This window comes from Hemitrygon akajei, chromosome 17 (genome assembly GCF_048418815.1).
Source record: "Hemitrygon akajei chromosome 17, sHemAka1.3, whole genome shotgun sequence".
NCBI lineage: Eukaryota > Metazoa > Chordata > Chondrichthyes > Myliobatiformes > Dasyatidae > Hemitrygon > Hemitrygon akajei.
Window position 1 is genome coordinate 90,848,817 of NC_133140.1, and position 12,434 is coordinate 90,861,250.

The window sequence follows — 12,434 nt, forward strand, 5'->3', positions numbered from 1 at the left end:
TGTAGGAGGATGGAGGCCCTGCAGAGACTACAGAAGGCTCAACAATGCCACAACCGCCGACAGATATCCGGTACCCCACATCCAGGACTTCACGGCAAACCTGCACAGAGCAACCAGTGAGGGTACCTGCACCGCACTGGTGAGGCCGGCCTCCCAGGCAACCCACACAGACTGGGGGCTCCACTCCCCTGATGGACGTTTCTGGGGGGATCGTTCTGCCAGCCCACACACGCTGGACTCGAACCGCCATCGGGAGTCATGGGCAGACACGCGGTAGCGCATGTGGAACTACCCGCTCAGAGCAGACCTTCTGGGGACAGTCTGATGTTGCGTCCGCCCTGCAGGACCATGTCCATGGGAGGGGAGATTTAAGCACGCGATTTTGAATCAGTAAAGGCATTCTAAGTTCAGCTCTCTCTACCTCCGTGTGTTTCTTTAGTAGCGTGTTACGCACGACTACAACACCACCAATTCTTACTAGTTGGAGTTCAGTTCCCACCATTGTCTATAATGAGCTTTTACATTCTCCCCATGATCACATGGGTGTACTCCAGGGCTCTTGATTCTATGGTTTTCCAAATGCTCATAAATCCTATCCCAAAGAATTTCCTCCAGTAAATTCTCTACAACAGACATGAGATGCACTGGTCTATAGTTTCCAGGATTATTTCTTATTTCCTTTCATGAATAATGGAACTTGCCAATCCTCCAGGACCCTGCCTGTGGCTAGAGAGGACACTGCAGTCCAAGCCCCAGCAATCTCATAGAAATAGAAATCCACAACACGTTACAGGCCCTTTGGCCCACGATGTTGTGCTGACCATGTAACCTACTCTAAAAGCTGCCAAGAATTTCCCTGGAGCATTGCCCTCTGTTTTTCAAAGCTCCATGTACCATTCTAAGAGTTTCTTAAAAGACCTTATTGTATTCGCCTCTACCACCTACACTGGCAGTGCAAATCCACCACTCTCTGTGTGAAAAACTTACCTCTGACATCCCCCTTGTACCTACTTCCAAGCACCTTAAAACTATGCTCGTGTGCCGTTTCAGCCCTGGGAAAAAGCTTCAAACTATCCACTTGATCAATACCTCTTATCATTTTATACACCTCTGCCTGAGTTGTTGTACATCTGATGTCACCTCCAATTTCAATTGACATTGCAGTGTGGAGGAGTAGAGGGATCTGGGGGTACACGTCCACAGATCCCTGAAAGTTGCCTCACAGGTAGATAGGGTAGTTAAGAAAGCTTATGGGGTGTTAGCTTTCATAAGTCGAGGGATAGAGTTTAAGAGACGCAATGTAATAATGCAGCTCTATAAAACTCTGGTTAGGCCACACTTGGAGTACTGTGTCCAGTTCTGGTCGCCTCAGTATAGGAAGGATGTGGAAGCATTGAAAAGGGTACAGAGGAGATTTACCAGGATGCTGCCTGGTTTAGAGAGTATGGATTATGATCAGAGATTAAGGGAGCTAGGGCTTTACTCTTTGGAGAGAAGGAGGATGAGAGGAGACATGATAGAGGTGTACAAGATATTAAGAGGAATTGACAGAGTGGACAGCCAGCGTCTCTTCCCCAGGGCACCACTGCTCAGTTCAAGAGGACATGGCTTTAAGGTAAGGGGAGGGAAGTTCAAGGGGGATATTAGAGGAAGGTTTTTCACTCAGAGAGTGGTTGGTGTGTGGAATGCACTGCCTGAGTCAGTGGTGGAGGCAGATACACTAGTGAAGTGTAAGAGACTACTAGACAGGTATATGGAGGAATTTAAGGTGGGGGGTTATATGGGAAGCAGGGTTTGAGGGTCGGCACAACATTGTGGGCCGAAGGGACTGTAATGTGCTGTACTATTCTGTGTTCATTCAAAATTGTCTCTTCACTCTTGAAATAGCCTTCTGCAAATAATATCTGGTTTTCTGTTTCAGGCCTGTGTTGCCAGACTTGAATGCCGCAGATCTAGCCTTCAGCAGGCGATGTACTGCCTGGTTCATCAACAGCTTTTGGTTTGGGAATGTACAATAAGTCCTTGTGGGCACACACTCATCCACACATAGTTTTAATGAAGTTGGTAACAACTGCAGCATACTCATCCAGATTCAAAGATGAATCCCTAATTACAGTCCAGTCCACTGATTCAAAGCAGTCCTGTAAGTGCTCCTGTGCTTCCCTTGTCCATACCTTCATGGTCCTACTACTGAGGCTGCAATCTTCAGTCTCTGCCTATACTCGGGATAGAAATACAGCCAGGTGATCAGACTTCCCAAAGTGAGGGCGTGGAATCGCACAGTAGGCATTCTTGGTGGTGGTGTAGCAATGGTCCAGTGTGTTGTTTCCTCTAGTATTGCAATGGATCTGTTGATGGTAATTGCTTAGTAATTTTTTTCAGACTGGCCTGGTTAAAATTCCCCAGAACGATGGTGAAGGCGTTAGCATGCTCTGTTTCATGCATGTTTATCCTATTGCTCAGATTATCTGAAGCCTAATTGACATTGGCCTGAGGTTGAATGTATACTGCTACCAAAATAACCCCGGAGATCTCCCATGGTAGGTAAAATGGGCGGCACTTAACTGCTAGATATTCCAGGTCTGGTGAGCAGAACTGAGACAGCACTGATATATTTGTGCACCAAGAAGAGTTGATCATGAGGCAAGGCATACTCTTCCACCTCTGCTTTTGAGAGATCTATCCTGACAGAGTATAGTAAACCCATCTAACTGAATTCCTGTATCCGGTACCAAAGGGTTTAACCAGGATTACGTAAAACAAAGGGCATAGCGGTCCTAATGTCTCTCCGATTCAGCACCCTAGCTCTGAGATCATCAATCTTGTTCACCAGAGACTGCGCATTTGCCAGCAAGATAGTCAGTATTGGGAGTTTCCAGTGACGTTATCGTCGAGAATGGCAGCTTACGTCACTAGCTCCTCTGGAAAAACGAGTATTAAGCCCCGTTAACCCATCAAATATAGTATTTTTCAAAAAATATTTGAACTGAAAAGAAGGGCAAGAATGGGGAAAAAGAATGGAAATAAAAAAAGCGACACTGCGGAGCCTGCAGCCGAGAGGAGTGCAGCGAGCGGCTCTCCTACCCGACCACGTGCCAGTGAGGCGGACGCTGGGCCTCGTTCAGGCGAAGCAGCGAATATGATCGAAATCCTGAAAGAGATAAGGGAGATCCGGAAAGAAATAAAGCAGCAACTACATGATATTAAGTCAGAGCTCGCCAACGTCAGTCAAAAAAATAGCGGTGGCAGAGACTCGAATTGAGAAGGTGGAAGATCGCGTTCAAAACGTTGAACGAATACTGAGTAAAATGATAAAAGTATTAAATCACCAAGAAGGTAAACTGCTTGACTTGGAGCGAAGATCACGGCGGAAAAATATCAGAATCTACAACGTTCCTGAAGGAGCGGAGGGCTCATCTATGACGAAGTTTGTTGGAAAGTTGCTGTGGGACGCGCTGGAGCTTCCCTCGACTATGGAGCTGGAAATTGAGAGAGCGCATCGCGCGTTAGTCCCGAAGTCTACCCAAGATAAGCCACGTTCAATAATAATTAAATTCCTTCAGTACAGCACCAAGGCGGAGATTCTACGAAGAGCCCGGGGTAAGAAGAGAGTGTTTTTAGATGATAAAGTAATATATGACCAAGATTAGTCCCCCGTGGTCCTGCAGAAACGTAAAGAATACTCTGAAGTAGAGCAAGTACTAAAGCAAAAAAAAGATTAGATTTCAAACTCCGTACCCTGCTAAACTTCGAGTGTTTTATGATGACGGGACGTGGTTGTACCAGACAGTGGAAGAGGTGACTACAGACATGAAGGGCAGAGGGTTGCCTGTTAGCATTACCAAAACAAGAGAAAGCCTGGCTGAGGAATTATCCCGCTCCACTTGGGAAATAGTGCAAGAATCGAGAAGGCAGGAGACGGGAGGAGGCCAAGAGAAGTATATCAGGAAGAGACCGGGAGTTTCTCAAAGACAGTCCTCACCCCCTTCAGAAGAGCCATAAGTTTTGGCTAACTTTAAAAATGTTGAGAAGCTAAACGGAAGGAAAAGTAGACGGTGATATATCTATCTCGAGAAATACTTATTATAATGTGGATTTTATATTACTTAGTTGTTATTCTTTATTCGCTCACTTACTCCTTTTTCCCCACCAAAATGAGAATATATATATATATATATGTATGTAATGTGTGTGTGTGTGTGTGTATATATATATATGTACACACACACACACACACACACACACACACAAACGTGTATATGTATGTATGTGTGGGTGTGTGTGCATTATATATATGTATATATAGGAGTACACAGGGAAATCTTTTCTGTGTAATGAATTTGTTCACTGATTTTTATGAATACTGCACTGGGGGCCCTCAACTCACAAGTAGGAGGGGTTATCCCCCACAGCTAGACATTTCCTCTAGCTCAATGCAGGGTCATCTACTAGAGACCTCAGCCTTGGAATCACACGTTCGTTGCCATTTGTGTTATTATTTGCATTTCTTGGTTCTTATTTGTTCAGAGAGTAGTTTTATTTAAGTTTTATTCTAATTTCAATGATACATTGACAGATAAATACAGATAGCTAAGGACAAGGTAAAATTCATTTCTTTTAATATCAATGGGCTATTAAATCCAATCAAACGTAATAGAATTTTATCCAAAATGAAAAAAAGAACAAGCCCATGTAGTATATTTACAGGAAACTCATTTAAGTGATAATGAGCATATAAAACTAAAGAGAATGGGCTTCACTAATTTGTTTTTCTCCTCATATAAATCAGGACATAGGAGAGGAGTTGCTATTCTTATCTCAAGTAAGCTAGATTTTGAAAAAGTATTCGAAATGGGAGATAAAGAGGGCAGATATATTCTGGTAAGGGGGAATATAGACGGAAATTCAGTTACTCTATTGAATATATACGCACCCCCAGGAAGTGATATTGGTTTCTTTCAGAAAATTACTGATATTATGGTAACGGAAACAGAAGGTCTCCTGATATGTGGGGGAGACTTAAATTTACAATTACAACCAAACTTAGACTCTTCCAATAGAAAAACCTATGAAATAAAATCTTTACATAAGTAAGTTAATACACTTTTTGAGGATGTTGGTTTAATTGATATATGGAGGGACCTTTTCCCCGACAAAAGGGATTACACTCATTATTCTGCTCCCCATTCTGTATATACAAGAATAGACTATTTCATAACATTTGGAAAAGACAAAGACAAAATAAACACCTGTGAAATTGGGACAATAGATGTAAGTGACCATGCACCTATATATTTATCTGTTGATTTTGACCTACAACCAAAGAATACTAAGGCAACACAAGTGAATCTGCAGATGCTGGAAATAAATAAAAATACAAAATGCTGGCAGAACTCAGCAGGCCAGACAGCATCTATGGGAGGAGGTAGTGACGAAGTTTCGGGCCGAAACCCTTCATCAGGAGTGAAGTAACATGGGATGGTTCGGGGATAAGAAGTGGTGGGAGGAACGAAGTAGAGAGCTGGGAAGTGATAGGCTGAAGGGAAATGGGCTAGGGGGGAAGGTGGAGAATTATGGGAAATAAAAGAGAAAGAAAGGTAGGGCTGGGGAGAGATTATAGTGAGGGGGGAAAAAGAGAGAGAAAGAGAACCAGATTAAAATTATAGATAGAGATGGCGTAAGGGGGGGGAGCAGGGGTATCAACGGAGGTCTGTGAGTTGAATGTTCATGCCAGCAGGTAAGAGGATACCTAGGCGGGAGATAAGGTATTGCTCCATCAACCTGCGTGTGGCCTCATCTTGACGGTAGAGGAGGCCATGGACAGACATATCGGAGTGGTAGTGGTCTGTGGAATTGAAGTATGTGGCCACAGGGAGATCCCACCACTGCTGGAGGACTGAGCACCGGTGTTCGGCGAAACGGTCTCCCAGTCTGCAGTGGGTCTCCCCAATGTATAAATGGCCACATCGGGAGCACCAGATACAGTATATCACCCCAGTTGACTCGCAGGTGAAGTGGTGCCTCACCTGAAAGGACTGTCTGGGGCCTAGGATGGTAGTGAGGGAAGAAGTGTGGAGGCAGGTGTAGCACTTCTTCCGTTTGCAGGGATAAGTGCCTGGAGGGATGGGGGGGATGAATGGACAAGGGAGTCACATAGGGAGCGATCCCTGCGGAAAGCCGAGAGTGGGGGGTAGGGGAAGATGTGTCTGGTGGTGGGATCCCATAGGAGGTGGCGGAAGTTATGGAGGAATATATGTTGGATCTGTAGGCTGGTAGGGTGATAGGTGAGGACCAGAAGGACTCCATCCCTAATGGACTGGTGGGGGGATGGGGTGAGGGCAGAGGTGCGTGAAATACGGGAGATGCGATGGAGGGCAGAGTTGATAGTGGACGAAGGGAAGCCCCTTTAAAAAAGGAAGACATCTCCTTTGTCCTAGAATGAAAGGCCTCATCCTGAGAGTAGATGTGGCGGAGGCGGAGGAATTGAGAGAAAGGGATAGCATTTTTGCAGGAGACAGGGTGGGAGGAGGAATAGTCTAGGTAGCTGTCTGTAGGTTTGTTGTAGACATCGGTGGATAGGCTGTCTCCAGAGATAGAAACAGAAAGATCTAGAAAGGGGAGGGAGGTGTCGGAAATAGACACACAGGTTGATGGAGCAATACCTTATCTCCCACCTAGGTAGCCTCCTACCTGCCGGCATGAACATTCAACTCACAGACCTCCGTTGATACTTCTGCACTCCCCTTACCCCATCCCTATCTATAAATTTAGTCTGGTTCTCTTTCTCTCTCTTTTCCCCCCCTCACTATAATCTCCCCCCAGCCCTACCTTTCTTTCTCTTTTATTTCCCATAATTCTCCACCTTCCCCCTAGCCCATTTCCCTTCAGCCTATCACTTCCCAGCTCTCTACTTCATCCCTTGTGTTGGCGCGTGGCCTAGTGGGCAAGGCATCAGACTAGTAACCTGAAGGTTACTGGTTCGAGCCTCAGCTGAGGCAGTTTGTTTGTGTCCTTGAGCAAGGCACTTAACAACACATTGCTCTGCGACGACACCGGTGCCAAGCTGCATGGGTCCTAGTGCCCTTCCCTTGGACAACATCGGTGGCGTGGAGAGGGGAAGGCCTGCAGCTTGGGCAACTGCCGGTCTCCCATACAACCCTGCCCAGGCCTGCGCCTTGGAAACTCCAGGCGTAGTTCCATGGTCTCTCGAGACCGACGGATGCCATACACACACACACACACTTCATCCCTCCCCCCACTTCTCATCCCCCCTTGACCATCCCATGTTACTTCACTCCTGATGAAGAGTTTCGGCCCGAAACGTCGTCACTACCTCCTCCCATAGATGCTGTCTGGCCTGCTGAGTTCTGCCAGAATTTTGTGTTTTTAACCAAAGAATACTATTTGGAAACTAAATTCAAGTCTACTCAATGATCCGTACTTTAAGGAACAAATTAAAAAAGAAATTGGTCTCTACTTAGAATTTAATGATAATGGAGAGGTTTCACCTCCCATTTTATGGGATACTCTGAAGGCGGTCTTAAGAGGGAAAATTATGGCGATATCTTCATATAAGAGAAAAATAAGGAATAAAACATTAGAGGAATTACAAAATAGGCTGAAGGAACTAGAGAAAAAATTCAAATTGAATTTGGCACAGGATACATTAGGGGAAATTAAAAGAACTAGGAATGAAATTAATAGTTTGACTACGCAAGAAATCAGGAAAAATTTGATGTTTCTGAAACAGAGACATTATGAAAGTGGATCAAAATCCATGAAAATACTGGCGTGGAAACTGAAAAAAATATAGCAGAAAATACAATTCATAGAGTTAAGGACCCAAGAACGAAAATGATAAAAAATAAGCTAAGTAAAATTCAAGGAGTTTTTGAAGTGTTTTACAAAACTCTATATTCCAAAGTTCCAGGGGGAAGCATAACCCAAATTGACACCTTCTTGAATTCTCTAGAATTATCCACTTTAAGTGAAGAACAAATGTAGAAGAATGACTGCTGACATAGCTGAAGTTGAATTAAAAGCTGCAATTAGTAGGCTTAAATTATGCAAGTCACCAGGATCAGATGGGTATATGGCAGAGTGGTACAAAGAATTAAAAAATGAGTTAATTCCTGTTTTACTCTCCACATTGAACTGGGCTCCAAAAAAGGCACAAATGCCATCCAGTTGGAAGGATACGATAATCTCAGCTATACGGAAAGAAGGCAAGGATAAAATGGAATGCGGGTCATTTAGACCAATATCCATTCTTAATGTAGATTATAGATTATTTACCTCCATCATGGCCAAAGGATTAGAGGAGTTTCTACCCATACTGATACGTAACGATCAGACAGGTTTTATACGACAACACCAGACACAAGACAATATACGAAGGACACTTCACATTATGGATCATATGCAAAAAAAAATCGAAGCAATAGTAATAAGCGTGGACGCTGAAAAAGCATTTCATTCGGTTAATTGGAATTTTCTTTACAGAGTTTTACATTTTTTCCAAGACAATTATTAAAACTATACAGACACTATATGACAATCCTACTGCTAGGATTAAGATCAATGGATATTTATCAAATAGTCTTACCCTAGAAAGGGGCACGAGACAGAGTTGTGCATGGTCACTGCTACTCTTCACGTTATATCTGGAACCATTAGCTCAATACATCAGACAAAATGAAGATATCGGGAATTACTATTAAAGGGACAGAGCATAAATTGGCTTGTTATGCGGATGACATTTTGATCTATCTAGGGCAACCAACATACTCTTTACCTAAATTGATGCAATCCTTTGAACAATGTGGTCAATTATCAGGATACAAGATCAACATAGATAAAACCCAATTACTTTCATATTACTATAGCCCACCAAGAGAAATTGAAAATCAATACCCCTGGGCATGGCACACGGAGTCTTTCAAATATTTGGGCATCATTATGCCAAAAGATTTGGCAAAATTATCAGAATGTAATTATCAGCCTTTATATAAAAAAAATTAAGGAAGATGTGGCAAGATGGAACCTGATTCCTTTTTTCAGTCTCAGTTCAAGGATTGAGTCTACTAAAATGAATATACTACCCAGACTGTTATATCTCTTTCAGACCCTACCAATAGAGATTAATCAAAATAAATTCAATGAATGGAACAAGATGTTATCAAGGTATATTTGGCAGAGTAAAAGGCCTAGAGTTCATCTCAAAACTTTGCAATTAGCAAAGGAACAGGGGGGGATGGGGCCTACCTGCCCTTAGAGATTATTATTTTGCAGCACAGTTGAGAGCTGTGATATGTTGATGCAACCCATCATATGACGCGCAATGGAAAAACATTGAGGAGCGGGTACTTCCCATCCCCATACAAGCAATTTTGGCTGATAACAACCTGCAAAGGTACATAAATATTATTGATAAATTGACTCTTAAAATATGGAAAACTACTATAAAAGAATATAATCTAGAGGGAGATATTGCAATTCTTAAATGGTGTACATATGACTCGGATTTTACACCAAATAAATTGGATGCTAGATTTAAGGACTGGACAGCTAAAGGAATAACAGTTCTTTGCAACATAATGAAAGAAGGTACACTGTTCAGTTTTGAAATGCTTAAAGAGAAACACTTATTAGAAAAACAAGATTTTTATTGGTATTTACAGATGTATTACAGAAGGTATTTCCTTAAACGCAGTTGTATCCCGACCTGCAGCCACGCTTCCTGCGTTGAATCCTATGAGGTCACATCTGTCCACAATCAGTATTGTTCCCGTCAGTTATAAACAGCAATAGTTCATTTAAATGCATTAAGACATATTTGTTGACTGTACTGACCTTGGAAGCAGTTGTGCTTTTTAGCTGTATCAGGCTGAAATGATGATATTTAATCATATCCATTGAGAGTTCTGCTGCTACACGAGTCACCCTAAGCGCCCCAGAACCCTCAGAATTACATGCCTCTCATTATCTTGGAATAAACACAAGCCCAGCCTAATCAATCCTGGCTAGGTTGTGCACGTGAGGGTGTCTAATGATTAATGACCTGAAACACTCAATGACCCCAGGTTGCATTACTGATGTTGTGTCCCAGTGCACACCTAGATGTCAGATCAGGTTAATGAAAGGCATCGACCAGATTAAAGTGGCTCAACAATCCAACATACCTCACCACACTAAACTCCACAACCTTATCTCTCCCAGCCCCACATCTACATCTACCAGCCTTACCCTCAAATCTAATCCTAAGGCCAGGGGGCCACACACCCCTAGGCTCACCCTGATTAATCCTGGCCTTACCCCCACAAACCTGATGACTTGTGTAAGGAGGAGCAAGATCCAATAAGGCAAGTGATGGACCTGGTTAATGAAGGCGCGGGCCAGATCAAAGTGGTTGGGTTGAGTGACACTGAATCTCAATTGAGGAGAACAAGAAGCACAAGAGGAAAGATTCTCCCACTGCCCGCATGCTCTCCTAACTATCTTTGTCTCTCTCCCTAACTATCAAGTCTACCCTACTTGTCAAGTCTACTCTACCCTTTCTGCTGAGCCTCGGAGCCTGCCACAGGGAGACAATGATGACTGCATAGATTATTCAACATCTTTTTGAGCTTTCCAAATTCCAGTTCTGTTGGGCATGTAGGACTCTGCAGTTGAGCACAATGATGTTGGGTGTGTGGAGCTCTGATGTTGAGCACAATGCTTCTTTATTCCAGGAATGGCGTATGAGTCAATGCCGGTGGAAAAGGTGAAGGTGGACGAACAGGAGCTGACCAGATGTATAGAGGATGTGTACAAGGTAAGACTAGCAAGTATAATTTATTTCAGATCAGACTGCATCTCCTCTGGGCCAACTTCTGGGGTGTGAGAGCTTCTCTTAGCCAGGGTGGTCACTTGGGAGAAAGCCATGTTATATCTGTGATGGAATGGCAGACCAGATTTGATGACCCATTTCTGCACCCATGTCTGTGAGTGCATGGTTCCATGTGGCAGTTTGGTTTCAGGAGCCTCATATCTCATCCCACTAGTCCTCCTGGCTACTGCTGAAGTTGTACACAATGTGTAATAACCCAGATCTTACTTAGGAGCTTAACGTAAAGGAACCCTTAGGAGGCAGTGATCATAATATAATTGAATTGATACTGCAATTTGAGAAGAAGAATCATAAGTCACATGTATCAGTATTGCAGTGGAACAAAGGAAATTACAGAGGCATGAGAGAGGAGCTTGCCCGGGTGGATTGGAGGAGGATACTGGCGGGGATGACAGCAGAGCAGAGGTGACTGATGTTTCTGGAAATAGTTCACAAGACGCAGGGTACATATGTCCCACAGAAGTAGTTTTAAAATGGGTAAGGGTTGGCAACTATGGCTGACAAGGGAGGTTAAAGTGTGTAAAAGCCAAAGAGAGGACATATAAGGTAGCAAAAGTAGTGGGAAGTTGGATTTGGAAGCTTTTAAAATCCAACAAAAGGCAACTAAAAAAACTGTAAGAAGGAAAAAGATGAAATATGAGGGCAAACTATCCAATAATATTAACCCAATACAGAAAGTTTTTTCAGTTACATAAAGTATAAAAGAGAGGTGAGAGTTGATTAGACCACTGGAAAATGATGGTGTTGAGATAGTATTGGGGAACAAAGAAATGGCAGATGAACTTCATGAGTACTTTGCATCAGTTTTCACTTTGGAAGACACTAGCAGTATGCCAAGTTCCATGAGTGTCAGGGAGCAGGAGTGAGTGCCAGTGCTATTACAGAAGAAAAAGTGCTAGGTAAACTGAAAGGTCTTAAGGTAGATAAGTCACCTGGACCAGATGGACTACATCCCAGAGTCCTCAGAGTGGTTACTGAAGAGATAATGGATGCATTGGTCATTATCTTTAAAGAATCACGATTCTAGCATGGTCCCAGAGGACTGGAAGATTGCAAATGTCACTCCACTCTTTAAGAAGAGAGGAAGGCAAAAGAAAGGAAATTATAGACCAGTTAGCCTAACCTCAGTGGTTGGGAAAGTGTTGTAGTCTATTAAGGATAAGTTTTCAGGGTACTTGGAGACTAATGATAAAATAAGTCAAAGTCAGCATGGTTTCTGTAAAGGGAAATCTTGCCTGACAAATCTGTTAGAGTTCTTCAATGAAGTAACAAGCAGAGTAGATGTCATTTATTTGGATTTTCTGAAGACATTTGGTAAGGTGCCAAACATGAGGCTACTTAACAATATAAAATCCCATGGCATTACAGAAGAGGTACTGGCATGGATAGAGGATTGGCTGACAGGCAGGAGGCAGCAAGTGGGAATAAAGGGGGCTTTTTCTGGTTGGCTGCCAGTGACTAGTGTTGTTCCTCAGGGATCAGTATTGGGACCGCTGCTTTTCACATTGTTTGTCAGTGATTTTGGTAATGGAATTAATGGCTTTGT

At 43.2% G+C, this 12,434-nt stretch overlaps 1 protein-coding gene across 3 annotated transcripts in view; it reads left to right on the top strand.

The window, feature by feature from the left end:
• Positions 1–12,434, top strand: part of tango6 (transport and golgi organization 6 homolog (Drosophila)) — a 180,829-nt gene that overhangs the window by 74,284 nt on the left and 94,111 nt on the right. For all 3 annotated transcript variants that reach the window (XR_012101957.1, XM_073070541.1, XM_073070542.1), the window contains exon 7: positions 10,731–10,813. Coding sequence is in view for 2 of the 3 variants with exons in the window: in XM_073070541.1 (XP_072926642.1) it covers positions 10,731–10,813 (83 nt within the window). In the remaining variant the exon portion in view is untranslated. The remainder of the gene's footprint in view (positions 1–10,730; positions 10,814–12,434) is intronic.